The 12,845-nt window shown below is 42.6% G+C and overlaps 1 protein-coding gene across 1 annotated transcript in view; it reads right to left on the bottom strand.

The window, feature by feature from the left end:
- MTR (5-methyltetrahydrofolate-homocysteine methyltransferase) overlaps positions 1-6,299 on the bottom strand; it is a 39,464-nt gene extending 33,165 nt beyond the window's left edge. The window contains exons 1-6 of the mRNA XM_010189977.1: positions 6,102-6,299; positions 4,184-4,273; positions 3,329-3,398; positions 2,287-2,379; positions 2,088-2,194; positions 751-810 (exon numbers count right to left, since the gene is read on the bottom strand). Coding sequence (XP_010188279.1) covers positions 751-810; positions 2,088-2,194; positions 2,287-2,379; positions 3,329-3,398; positions 4,184-4,273; positions 6,102-6,299 — 618 coding nt within the window. The remainder of the gene's footprint in view (positions 1-750; positions 811-2,087; positions 2,195-2,286; positions 2,380-3,328; positions 3,399-4,183; positions 4,274-6,101) is intronic.
- Positions 6,300-12,845: the final 6,546 nt, after the last annotated feature.

Genomic DNA, 12,845 nt, shown 5'->3' with positions numbered 1-12,845 from the left:
GAGAAATAAAAAAAAGAGAAAAGCTACCATGAACCTTTCAGCAGCAAGGCAGTGTAAGTACCACAGTATCATTCTGATGATGGCCTCTGAACCAATTTGCAGAGGTTCAACCTGTTCAGGCAGCTGTCAGCAGTCACAGCTCCTCTCCTATCCTATCCTCCTCATCCTCCCTACCTCACCCTTAATGTTATTTCAGGTCTCGGGTGCTATTAGGTTGTTCGGTGGTGGTTGGTAGGGGAACAGGAGAGGACAGGGGCTGGCCTTAAAATCAAGTTACTCCTTTAGCCACAAGGGAACATCAGATGCTGCGAATTAATAGCAGAGACAGAACTGTTAACCTGTATAAACATACCTCTTAACTACTATACAGAGAGATGTGCAAATAATAAATAATGTACCGACCCCAACTAACAACTACAAAGTTGGGAATTCAGGAGACCTCTGAATGAGCCAGGAGAGCCTTCCTAAGCCTTTGTAGGCTTCTTTTTTCCAGAAGATCGAATGAATTTAGAAGGCTCCATGCAAAGGTAAATTAATTATTTACTCTAAAACATGCTTTGATATTGATGCTACTTCCCTTCAAACTACTCAGTCAAGGGAGGCAATCAGTGGAATTCTAGAGAGCGCTGTGCTAAGTGTTGCACTTCGCAACATAACTCAACTGCAGAGGGAGCAAAGAATGCCATATCAGTTAGTTCGCAAATCAAGCTTAAATATACATAAAATATTAAATAAATAATATATACTTACAAATATGGGTCGGGGAGCATACTCTTCCTCAAATAACGTTTGGAGTGCAAAAAGAGCGGCCTACAGAAAAGTGAGTTGCAAAATTTTAATGAACATTTCGGGAGTTCTTCAGTTTGTTGGGTTTTTTGTTTGTGTAAGTTTGCTTTTTTGAAAAATATTTTTATGGCTGTTTATGCAACTTGCTACCTCATAAGGGCTATGAGAACTTACTACACTCAAGCAGTTTTACCCTTACCCATAACATTTTTCAGATGTTCCAAAACATATCTTGATAACAAGCAGAAAGGAAGTGCCATGAGGTAACCAAATAAAGACCAAGACTACTCTGAGACCCCAGTCACATCAGTATGTACCCCCACCCCACGCATAGTTGTGCATCCAGTTGTACATAGTTGTATTCTCAGTACACACTCACTGTCCTTGAACCTGCTCAGACATGCAGTTTGCGAAGTATTCTAACCACCACAAATTTTAACAGGAAGGACTGCAGTGGCCTCTTCGAAAGTCCTGAAAATTTCCTGCCTCCTTAGGGCAAGGAAGTTGCATGTGAACATAAGCTCAGCACTACGTGAAGCCTACAGGATCCCAGCCAAACCTCCAAGATGATTGGTCCAATCTGCAAAGGACAAGTTGTGCCAGTGCACATGGCATGAGCCTGTGGCAAAAGCCTAAAGAAATGCTGTGTGCATATCCAGCTAGACTTTTTCACGTATTGCAAGACAGTTTTAAGCACCCTAACTCTTCACCTGTACTGAGCAATTATTAGATAAAGAAGGAAGTATCAAAACCACCTGACCTGTGGCATATTTCAACGTTTTTTTCTTCCTACTTTACCCTTCTAATCCTCTCCTCCCAATTTTCCTTTTTTTAAAGCTGAAGGCAAAGTATCAGAGTTTGCAAAAACCCCCACAGGTTTGACAGGACTGTCTCACAAGCCTTCCCACGCCTGTAGTCACATACACAGGACATTCCCTCTCCAGTGTGCATCACAGGCATCCTTTGGACAGACATGCTTACATGAAAAATACAAACTTCAAATGCATTTCGAGGCATTTTTCAGTACAGCACAGCTTCTGGGAGTAAAAGGACAGCTGGAACAGCCAGCCAGAAAGATACTAATGGCACACACTAAAAGACAAAGGAAAATCCCTGGAAAAGGCTGTTTTATCACTAAAAACAATATCTTTACATTGTACCTGTTTGGTATCAACTGAAAAGTCTTTTCATGTATTTAGTAAGCCTTAGCTGACAGATCTTACAAGTACCATGCTGAATCTTTGTATGCAATACACCAGATACTTATATTACCGAGTACTATTTTTCCCCAGGAGTCTCACCTTGGCATTTGCTGTATCAAATATGGTTTCCACTAACAAGATATCAACTCCTCCATCCAAAAGTCCTTTGGCTTGTTCCTTATAGGCTTCAATCAGTTCATCGAAAGCTGTAAAACAGGAATTATTTTAATTTCATCTGGCGGTACCTCTTTCAAGACCATCATTTTAACCAAATAACTTTATGGTTACAAATACTTACTTATGTTCCTGTAATCTGGTCTCTCCACAGATGGTGAAACAGAAAGTGTCCTGTTTGTTGGACCCATGGCTCCAGCAACGTATCTCCTAATTCCTAAACCAAGACACAGTTTAGGATCAGTTTGATCAGCACAAGAATACCCAGCACAGACAACTTGTTTGTTTTAATTTTATCCAACAAGATGTTCAGTGTATATACACAAGACAGAACATATATGAAAAAGGCAACTGGCTCAATTAATGTTTCTTCTAAGTATCATTCTATGACACACGAAGCTTCATTCAATTACTTTAAATGCACAGCATAGAACTGTCCTGGCATTTTTCACTAGACAACCCTATTTGAATATTCTGGCATGTGTTCATTAAAAAAAAAAAATCCACTTTTTTTTAAAAGCATATTTCAAATCTTACTTTTTTTATTGCATACTATGAATCACATCAGTAAGGTGTTATCTGGACAGCAGCAGCAGCACCACTGCTAGCTTGAAATACAGTTTGATGACAGAATACAAGAGGAAATTACTTGTCTTTGAAAGACATGATTTTCTACAGCAGTGGAAATGAGCTATAACTCTCTCCAGATGATGGTGACATACAAAGCACATTTCAGCTGTTGTTAAGTAAAGCCAAACCACAAGACTTACACTAGGAGTAACTGGTAATCCACACTTACCTACAATCAGCTATCCTAATTCTGTAGGACAAAAACTTGTGCCATACAAAACTAAGAAACTTATAACAGTCCCTGCTGAATTTGTTTTCTCTAAAACATATCTGGAAGATGTGTATCCCCTGCAGTCTAAAACAGGCAGCACAGGACAGCCACCCTGGAGATGACACTAAGGACCAGATGCCACAAACATGCTGGAATTTGTGTGATATGAATAGAGACACGAATTTGATACTGTACCTAAAATGAAGAGTGCATGTCTGCAAGTTATGTCCCTGTGATGTAAACCAGCAAGCTATCCTCTAGTTAGTAACATTTCAAAGATTGTAGCAAGAGAATCAAAGCCACACTTAAAATAAATACTGCTTACCTGTCTGAGCAGTAACATCATCTGCTGCTTTTCTGGCCACCTGTGCAGAAGCTCTGTTTAACTGATATGCCTAGAACAATTAGAGAAAATTACTGAGTAACCTTTAGTACACCACAGCATAACTCATACTCGAAGAAACACAACACTTCCGTGCAGTAGCTGGCAGTACACTCTGAAGGTTCCCTAAGCCATAAAAGCACTATTACAAAACTTCAAAAGGAATAGCTCTATACATCTCAGCAACAGAGCTACATGGCAGGTCTCATCCCATATATGCCCCAGCCTACAGCTGCTAATAAAGTTTCATTCTGTAAGCACTATAAATCCTACTGAAGTCAAGAAAAGCTGAAGAATAGGACTTTGAGGACAAAACTGACCTACTTTGAAGTTAACTTTTTATTCAAGTAGCATATTTCCAAGTATTTTCTTTCACGTTTCTCAAATTCTCAGAATAACACATAACAGGTATGACAAAAGCAAACTGGAAAGGACTTCTACATACACCAGCACAAACAACACCCAGGAAAAAAGCAGTTCCATTATGGCATTTGATAAGTTGGAAGGACTGAAGCAAAACATCCCTGTTTGCAGAACTGAGACCTTCTGTTAACACTCAAACAAAATCCAGGACAAATTACTGTCTGTGCCTTCATCAAGAGGCCTGCTATGACTGTCACACACAGCAAGTGCAATTGCCTACAGCAGTGGAAATGACTACAACCCCATCACGTGGCTCAACAGACAGCAAGCAGTCAATAAACACAATACCAACACACTCTGGAACTAAGCTAATCTTGGCTGCCATAACAAAAATCAAGACTAATATTTTAACATGTAATAGCTTAGCATGCTTACCAAATGCTCAAGGCCATAGTCAGCCTGTGCAACTCGTGTGCTGCTGAAAGTGTTAGTTTCAATTATGTCAGCGCCTGACAGCAAGTATTCCTGCAAGACATGAAAGAAAAAGAAACTCCAAGACCCCAGACCCGAGACATGGAAGCAACCCAACTACTTTGTCTCATTCAGTTGACAAAAATTTACAAATCATCTCCTAATTCAAAGCAGATCAATCTCTGAAGGCCCTACTCAAAGGCACAGGGCCAAAGCAACAGAAGTGTTCCATGTAACCAATTTTCAGTTTTAATGTCAGCTACACTTTCTATGAACAGATGACATCTATAGAGTCATCTCCGCCACTGCGCCCAGCACCTGGAGCACATTCTAGATGTTTGCACAGGGTCCTGGTGGGACATACTCCAATGCCATCAGCAAGCAAGGGCTTCTGTGGGCAGACTCAGAAAAGGCACAGTTAACAACAGAGGATGAGAAAATTTAAGCATTTTGAACGGTGCTGCACAGCATATGTCCTATGAGGAGCGGCTGAAGACTTTGGGCCTGTCTAGTTTGGAGAAAAAGAGGCTGAGGGGCAACTTCATCACTCTCAACAACTACCTGAGAAGGTGGTGTGGACAGGGAGGTGCTGAGCTCTTCCCCCTGATATCCAGAGATACAATGCATACGAATGGTTCAAAGCTGTGCTGGGGAGGTTTGGACTGGACATGAGGAAGCATTTCTTTACCGAGACAGTGGTCAAACACTGGACCAGGCTTCCTAGAGAGGTGGTTGATGCCCCAAGCCTGTCAGTGTTCAGGAGACATGTGGGCAATGCTCTTAACAGCATGCTTTAATTTGGTCAGCCCTGAATTGGTCAGGCAGTTGAGACTGGATGATTGTAGTAGGCCCCTTCTAACTGAAATAGGCTGTTCTATTTGATTCTCGACTCACTTCACTATTGCTCTGCTAAACCTGCAAAATTCAACTGTTAAACCAGCTTACTTGATTAAAACCATAAGCAATTACAAATTCCAGGGTTCATGACAGCTCACTTGACAGTACAGAGACTGAACTCAATCTACAAATATTTCCTCCCAACATTTTTATAGGTCAAAGACTCCAGTTCTTTTCAACTCACTGATCTTACAAGCCATATAAGCATAAGCCAATTATTATTTTAATCAATGAAATACAGATCTTTTTAATAAATAATTGGAAAAATCCAGAACAGAAGTGAGGCTTCAACTGAATATCAATTAGTTGCAATGCTATTCAAGCATTCCAATTACTACAGTAAGACCTACAAACACCTGCAGCTCAAGAAAGACAAGACTTAGCAAGTTGCTTTTTAAAGTCTAACTGAAGGTAGGAAAATAATAAAATCTGTTTGCAAATTCCTAATGATCAACCCTAGACTGATTTATTCTCTAGGCCACACATTAATAATCTAGGGAAAAAATGAGAATATGGAAGCACATATAGTCGTTAAGAAGCCCATGTATTAATTAACTGTAGAGAGTCCTGCTTCAGGCTGCCACATTTAACAGCTCTTTAGTACAGAATTATAGAAACACACATCTAGAATTCAGAGGTGTCCTACCTAGATGCATTTCAAATGCTGGTTGAGGAGCAGAAAAGGAAAGAAAAAAATCAAATAAATCAGGATCTACAATTAATAGAAATGCATCAGGGACAGAAGTCAAAGAACGGATTTAAAAACTACACTGCCTGGGTGACATGAGGAACCAAGACACGAATGCTGTGCTCACAACCAGAACAGTCAAATCTGCTCATTCCTTTTTGCATGGTTACCTAGCACTTTCTTCCCTATCCCCAAAAGACACAGGAGAGCCAGGAGCCTGTGGCATGGGCAAGGGGAGCACAGAGGCTTAATTCACCTTCCTTCTCTTGTCAAGCAGCAGAAATCAGAGCCACTTACCTTGTGAATGTCACAGATTATATCGGGTTGAGTTATACTGAGAAGGTCATTATTGCCTTTCAAAGGCCTGGAATGATCTTTAAATTCATGTCCTCGGAAATCCTCTTCTGACAGGGCATGTTGCTGGATCATGGTACCCATGCCTCCATCCAAAATCATTATTCGCTCCTGCAGAACTGATTCAATTTCATTTTCCATGCTTTTCTGGGGATCTGCTGTAATTAAATAAAACCAGTATTTAACCAGCTTTGAAATCCCCTATCTATACACTTGAGGAACTTGAGCTCTTCCCATTTAAGAAAGAGAATAAAAAACCTAATCCTCTACTAAAATCAAACAGTAATTGGTTTACTTCACCTACAGCTGCACTCTCATGTCAGGTAACAGCTGTGTCGATCAAAACAGAATTAGAATTAGACTAAGTTGGCCCCTTCACCTAAGTACAAACACCTGCACATAGCCAGCTGCAGAAACAAGAGTATCAAACTTTCACAAGGGCATACACCAAACTCTGTACAAACTAGTCTCCAAGACTGGAAAGTGTCAGCATTTCCACTACAGCAACATTAGAGCTGCAATGCAGAGCTGCCTCTTGGTACCAGACACTGTACTGTAAGTAGTAAACAACTGCAAACCAGAAACTAGTAAACTTGATTTTTTTCAAAAATCTACTTTAATTGCCTATACAGTAATGATGGAGAAAGAGAAATAAACTGAGCAATCAAGAACAATTCTTCACTCAAGTCCCACATTTACAAACACTACAGGACCTTGTGTATTGGGTTTTCTGTGAGGAGGTTTTGCTTGTGTCTTTTTTGTTAACGGGGGAAAGGCTATGGAGATGGTTCCTTAAGAAAGTACCTGAAAAGCTCCCCCTTTTTCTTTGTCAGACCCACCTCTGACCAGGGCCAAGCCACCCTCCACCCCCATCCCCCTGCGCCTCAAGGCAAAGGGGGTGGGGGAAGGTGAAGAAACCAGGAACAAAAGTTGACCCCGGGAAGAAGGGAGGGGTGGGGGGAAGGTGTTTTGACTTTAAGATCTGGTTGTATCTCCCACTGTTCTACTCTGATGTTGGTAGCAAATCAAAATTGTTTTGTTTTTATTCCTTATGATGAGTCTGTCTTTTGCCTGTGACCTTTTTAAGTGGTGAGAAGCCGTCCCAGTCCTTATTCTGACTAGCCCTTTTTGGGGCATCGTGGTGCTCAGTTAGGCACTGGGCCTAAACCACGACACTTTGTTCTAGGATTTGAATAGAAAGTAATAATTTTGCACCTCTCTTAGTGAGGAAATGCCAGGACATGCTGACAGGTGAGAGCCAGGTTTTACTTTAATTTGCACAAATGCAGCAGGATCGTCTCCTGCTCTGCAACAATGCCAGCAGAAAACAAACTGGGCAAGTCACACACTAATTATAAGACATTGGACAGGGTAAGTCTAACAATGACTGAAACAAAACTAAAAATTTCAGAGCTACCATTAGGAGTGAAGATGCAATATTTTAACATTTTTAAGATCCCAAACAAAGCCCATCCCAAACATTAAACAAAAAGCCAAAACTATAATCTGAGGGGGGAAAAAAAACCCCACACACTAAAAAAACCCAAAGAAACAAAAAACACAACCACTCCTTCAAAAACCTCAACAAAAGTAATCACTGTAAAAATAATTTCAGAATGAAGACACATTGACATGCATACATCATCAAACAGCCTCTTTACCAAAAATCCAATTTACAAGAGTGGGAACCCCACTTATTCTTCATAGCCATGTAGATAAATGATCTGTTATTCTTCATCTCTCTCCTTCATTCAGCCTGGGCTTACTCACTTTGAATAAACACCTGTTTTGCATTGGTCATGCAAAACATCATTTTGCATCTGTTTGCATTGGTCATGCACCATCATCAAAACACTCGTAAAAAAAATAATGATTTCTGAAGCACAAAAGCATCCTTACACCTCATTACAACTTACACACAGTAGTACTTAAAAATCACTGGCAACTGCTAACTCATTTTACTTTTTTCCTTCTGAAGTCTTGCAATGCAACTTCTGCTTTGACAGCAGTACTATTAAAAAAAGAATATGCTGGAGAGAAGATGAGGCCATGAGTAAAGTATTACAAGGTTACCTTTATACCAACAGTCCAAACAGCTCTAAATCAGACGTAGTCTCAGCAAGAAGAGAAGCCAAATAAAATTTGCTTTATAACAAGCATGAAGCATTTGAAGAGAGATTAAAATACAAAAAAGCAAGCCACCCTCATCTCAAGTTGAAAGTTTTAACACCACATAGGCAGGCTCAGCAGGTTCTTTTCAAGAGCTTAAACTCACTCACGTTAAACCGTCAAATTGTTCATGAAAATAAAATCAGTTCTTGAGCTGAAGGCTTTCAGAAGTCAGACTCAAAAAATTGCATCTGAAAGTTCAACTGCAATGCAGACTCCCAGGAAGCAAAACTCACACGCTTTGCAAGAGTCACAACTCAAGGAGACACACATTAGGACTCACTTTTGTTTCCCACCTATTTTCTCGTACACACTGGGAAGCAAACAAAGATTTACAGTCTTCTGATCAGTTTTAAATCCTGCACCCCATGTACTCTGCTTTTCTTACTCCATAGCCTGCCTCACTGAACACGTGCCACTTCAGCGTACACTTTTCTGCTCATAGGAGCACAGATTTCTACCTAATCTCTGCTCCCAGCTGTGCGGAGCCGTACTCTGAAGCAGCTTTCAAAATCTGTGCTTCTTCAGCAGCATCTCAAAAAGCTGCAGGAAACAGGGTGACAATTGTGAAGGTAGCCAGCAGTGTCAGATGTACACTGCATCTAAGTTTTACAAATGGATGCTACAGCTCCAAGCCCACCAAAACCCAATTTACCTGTCCTTGCTGTGGGTAATGCTTGACTCTTCTGTTAGGAGCCTGCACTACCTTGAAGCCGTGCTCTGGCACACTGACAGTGACATTTTCAAGTTAGAAACAAAGTCTGCAGGCTGGTCCAAAAAGACCCCAGAACTCACAGAATCACAGAGCGGTTTGGGCTGGGAGGGACCTTGAAGCTTCCCCAGTCCAACTCCCTGCGATGGACAGGGACACCTCCCACCAGACCAGGCTGCTCAAAGTCCCATCCAACCTGGCCTTCAACACTTCCAGGGAGGGGGCATCCACAGCTCCTCTGGGCAACTGTGCCAGTGCCTCACCACCCTCACAGAGAAGAATTTATTCCTAATGTCTCATCTAAATCTCACCCCTTCCAGTTTAAAGCCATCACCCCTCATCCTATCACTCCATGCCCTTGTAAACAGACCCTCCCCACCTCTCCTGTAGCCCCTTCCAGAACCTGAAGGTACCGGTCTCCCCAGAGCCTTTTCCTCTCCAGGCTGAAGAACCCCAACTCCTCAGCCTAGCCTCAGATTAGAGGTGCTCAGCCCCTGATCATCTTTCATGGACTCTGGACTTAACTCCAACAGCTTCCATGGCTTTCTGATAGTGGAGGCCCCAGGGCTGGATGCAGAACTCCAGGTGGGTTCTCACCAGAGCAGAGGGGCAGAATCACCTCCCTTGCCCTGCTGGCCACACTTCTTTTGATGCGACTCAGGATGCGGTTGGCCTTCGCCTTCCGGGCAGCAAGCGCACATTGCCAGCTCATGCTGAGTTTTTCATTGACTGATACCCTCAAGTCCTTCTCCTCAGGACTGCTCTTGAGCCATTCTCCACCAGCCTGTATTTGAGCTTGGGATTGCCCTGACGTTGCACTTTGCCTTGTTGAAATTCATGAGGTTGGCATGGGCCCACCTCTCCAGCCTGTCGGGGTCTCTGTGGATGGCATCCCTTCCCTTCTGCACATCGATCACACCACACAGCTCAGTGTCGCTGGCAAAGTTGCTGAGGGTGCACTTGATCCCACTGTCCACGTCACCAACAAAGATGTTAAACAGCGCTGGTCTGACCTCTGAGAAATGCAAATCAGGAAGGACCGATTCACAAAGCCATGCTAGAAAGTGCTGAACTCTGTCCTTGGAAGAAAAGTAGGGAGAGAGCTCTGCTAAACAAGAACCACCATCTTAATTCAGCATTCAGCTCACGTAATTCACATAAACAGGGTGCAGGAGTTTCTTACAGAATAAATGAAAAAAACATTTGGAGACATTCCTAAGCAGGGAAAAATCAGGTCAGCCTGTTTTTTCTTTTTTTTTTCCTCCTCCTTCCTCTGATCACCCAGAAGTTGATGAAAAGTTATTTTATAAAGATTACTGGTGAGCTTTGGGAAATTGATTCCCTCTTCCATTCAGAAGCATCCAGAAGAAAAGCTGCCTCTATAGCTACAGTAGAAATAGTAGCAAACCAGCTGTGGTAACAGAACACAGGACCAATTACCATGATTTTGCACTCTACTAAAACTTAAAATACAAGGCACATTACCATAGAGTGTTCTACCACTGGAACTAGTTTAGCACACTATACCAAGACAGAACAACAGTGACCCAACAGCACTGGCTTTTAAACCAGTGGGACACAGAATGCAGAATAAAAAATCCTAATATCTGACTTCACTTCCCAAAGTTAAATGCTCTGGCATGATAGCACACAAACATGGGAATCAGTAGTCTGGAAAAGAGAAATGAGATCAGCTGCAACAACGTTTACCTCTTGTACACATTTCCAAGTAAGTCTGCATAGCACAAAAGGCACACTGGTACAGCTGTTCACACCTACAGTCATTCTACCACTAACAATTACAAATTTGCCCAACCATAACCTACCATTTTCACAACTTAACAGCTCATGGAATAAGGCAAGATTATGTTCCTTCATCTCATTATCCCAACCCAGCCCACATACAGACCACGTATGCAGAATGAAGAGGGAAGACTCATGTTCTCCACAAGAAACACAACTTCAAAGCTTGAAATTTGCTTAAAAACCCATTTTTCTGACATCTGCAATGATTCTCAAAAGGTGCGATTTTATTATTCATTCACGTCTATTAAAAATTTATTCTTAGTATAAAATAGTCCAGCACACAAGTACTTGGAAAGGAATAAAGGATTACAAGTTGCTTCCAAAGCTTTTAATAAAGGATCAACCCAGCTGTGACAGTACTATAGTACTTTTGTCACGTTAACGTGAAAGAACACAAACTGAACTACAAGGAGCTATCAGCACTTACAGTACCCTGTTTCCTAGCTTCACCAGGTCCTGTCCTAAGAGGTACCAGGGCCACTCCACATTTGCACATCCTCACTCAGCAAATCAGCCTTGCCCTGCACCAGCTCCAAGCACAAGTTTCTCAGTCATTCAAAAAATTACCTCGCAGCACACAGAAATTACAACAGAAAGAATGCTCCTGCTTATTAGTTTGCCACAGACAGCTCATGACAACCTTAGCATTACTTTCTCTTTAATTAATTAAATCTTTTTCAACTGGATGTCCCCTGGCAACATTAAGAGTTTCATGAAGTGTAGCAACAGAGGGCAGCACCCTATTGCTAAATTATTTGCTACTCTGCCTATCCAAAGAGAGGGGAAATTGGGTTTTGCCACTTCACCTCAGGTGCACCTCGCTGACATTTTCCATGTCAGCACTTGTCTTAAGAGCCACTCAGGTATGCCATAGCAGAGGCACATGCTTGTGTAGCAGATGCACTACCAAGTTAGCTTGAAAGGCAAACAACCACCACAAAAGTCACCATAGTCCCAGAATAACCACAGACGCCTGTTAGCTGACATCCACCGGCTACAGCTAAACACACAAATCCCAAGCTTCCCACATTATAACCATGACTATCCATCTCCTGACATTAAACTGCTCACAACAGATTATTATATGTTCATCACACGGAAACAAACCAGCCTCCCGATCAGCACAGCCTCACTTTGTGGCATGCCTTGACACTGGAAGGCTAGGGAGAAGTGTTTTGCCCAGCTTCTTGACAGCCTGCACTCGATCTCAGCTCCTTCGCACCATTGCCAGTCGTACACACCATCATTTGCTGCCTTCTGCCCGTTTTGTGGGGGTCCACAAACGCCCCAGCACGCCATTTGTGCATCCATCTAAGCAGAACTTGTCTGAAACCACTGCCACGCCTCAAGCTGCTGCTGAAATCCTCCCGTGCTTCACACTTCAGCCAAGCACCTTGGGTGCTGCAGCAGCCAGTCACCAGCTTGATCTCACACGACACGGCAGGAAGGGCAACAGGTCAGCACCGCCTCTGCCAGAGGAGCCTGGAAGTGCTCTGTCCTGCTTTTGCTGGGACAGGGTTATTTTCCTTACAGTAGCCGGTGAGATTATTTTTGTTCTTGTTTTCATTCTCGCCAGCAGATGTTTACATTTTTTCAAGGTGTGTTTTTCAGTCTCTACCTAAACTATGTGAAACATAGTTTCATTTGGGCTTTTGTTTGTTGGGTTTTTTTCCTTCTCTCTGTACAGATAGCAGCACCGCTGCAAGCAGCCAGTGACAGAAATGTCTACTAATACGGTAATACCCATTAGCAGCTAATTTTGCCTCCTCTCCCCTTCCAACGACCCTCTAAACGCCACTTTCGGCCCAGAGCCCCTGGGAAGCCGGAGGACACCCAGTCCCCACCGTCAAGCTGCAGCCTCTCACATAGTTTTTTGGTTTGGGTTTGGTTTTTTTCCGGCTTAGCTGTGTCCGGCGGGATGCATGTCCCACCGCTCTCCGGACCCCTTCGAGTCGGAGCGAAGCCCACTCGGAGAGACCGGCCGGGGGCTCCTGCAACAA

This window comes from Mesitornis unicolor, unplaced genomic scaffold (genome assembly GCF_000695765.1).
Source record: "Mesitornis unicolor isolate BGI_N332 unplaced genomic scaffold, ASM69576v1 scaffold7768, whole genome shotgun sequence".
In the NCBI taxonomy this organism is placed as follows: Eukaryota; Metazoa; Chordata; class Aves; order Mesitornithiformes; family Mesitornithidae; genus Mesitornis; species Mesitornis unicolor.
Note: the sequence above shows the minus strand (reverse complement) of the source record. Positions and strands in the feature narration are given on the sequence as shown.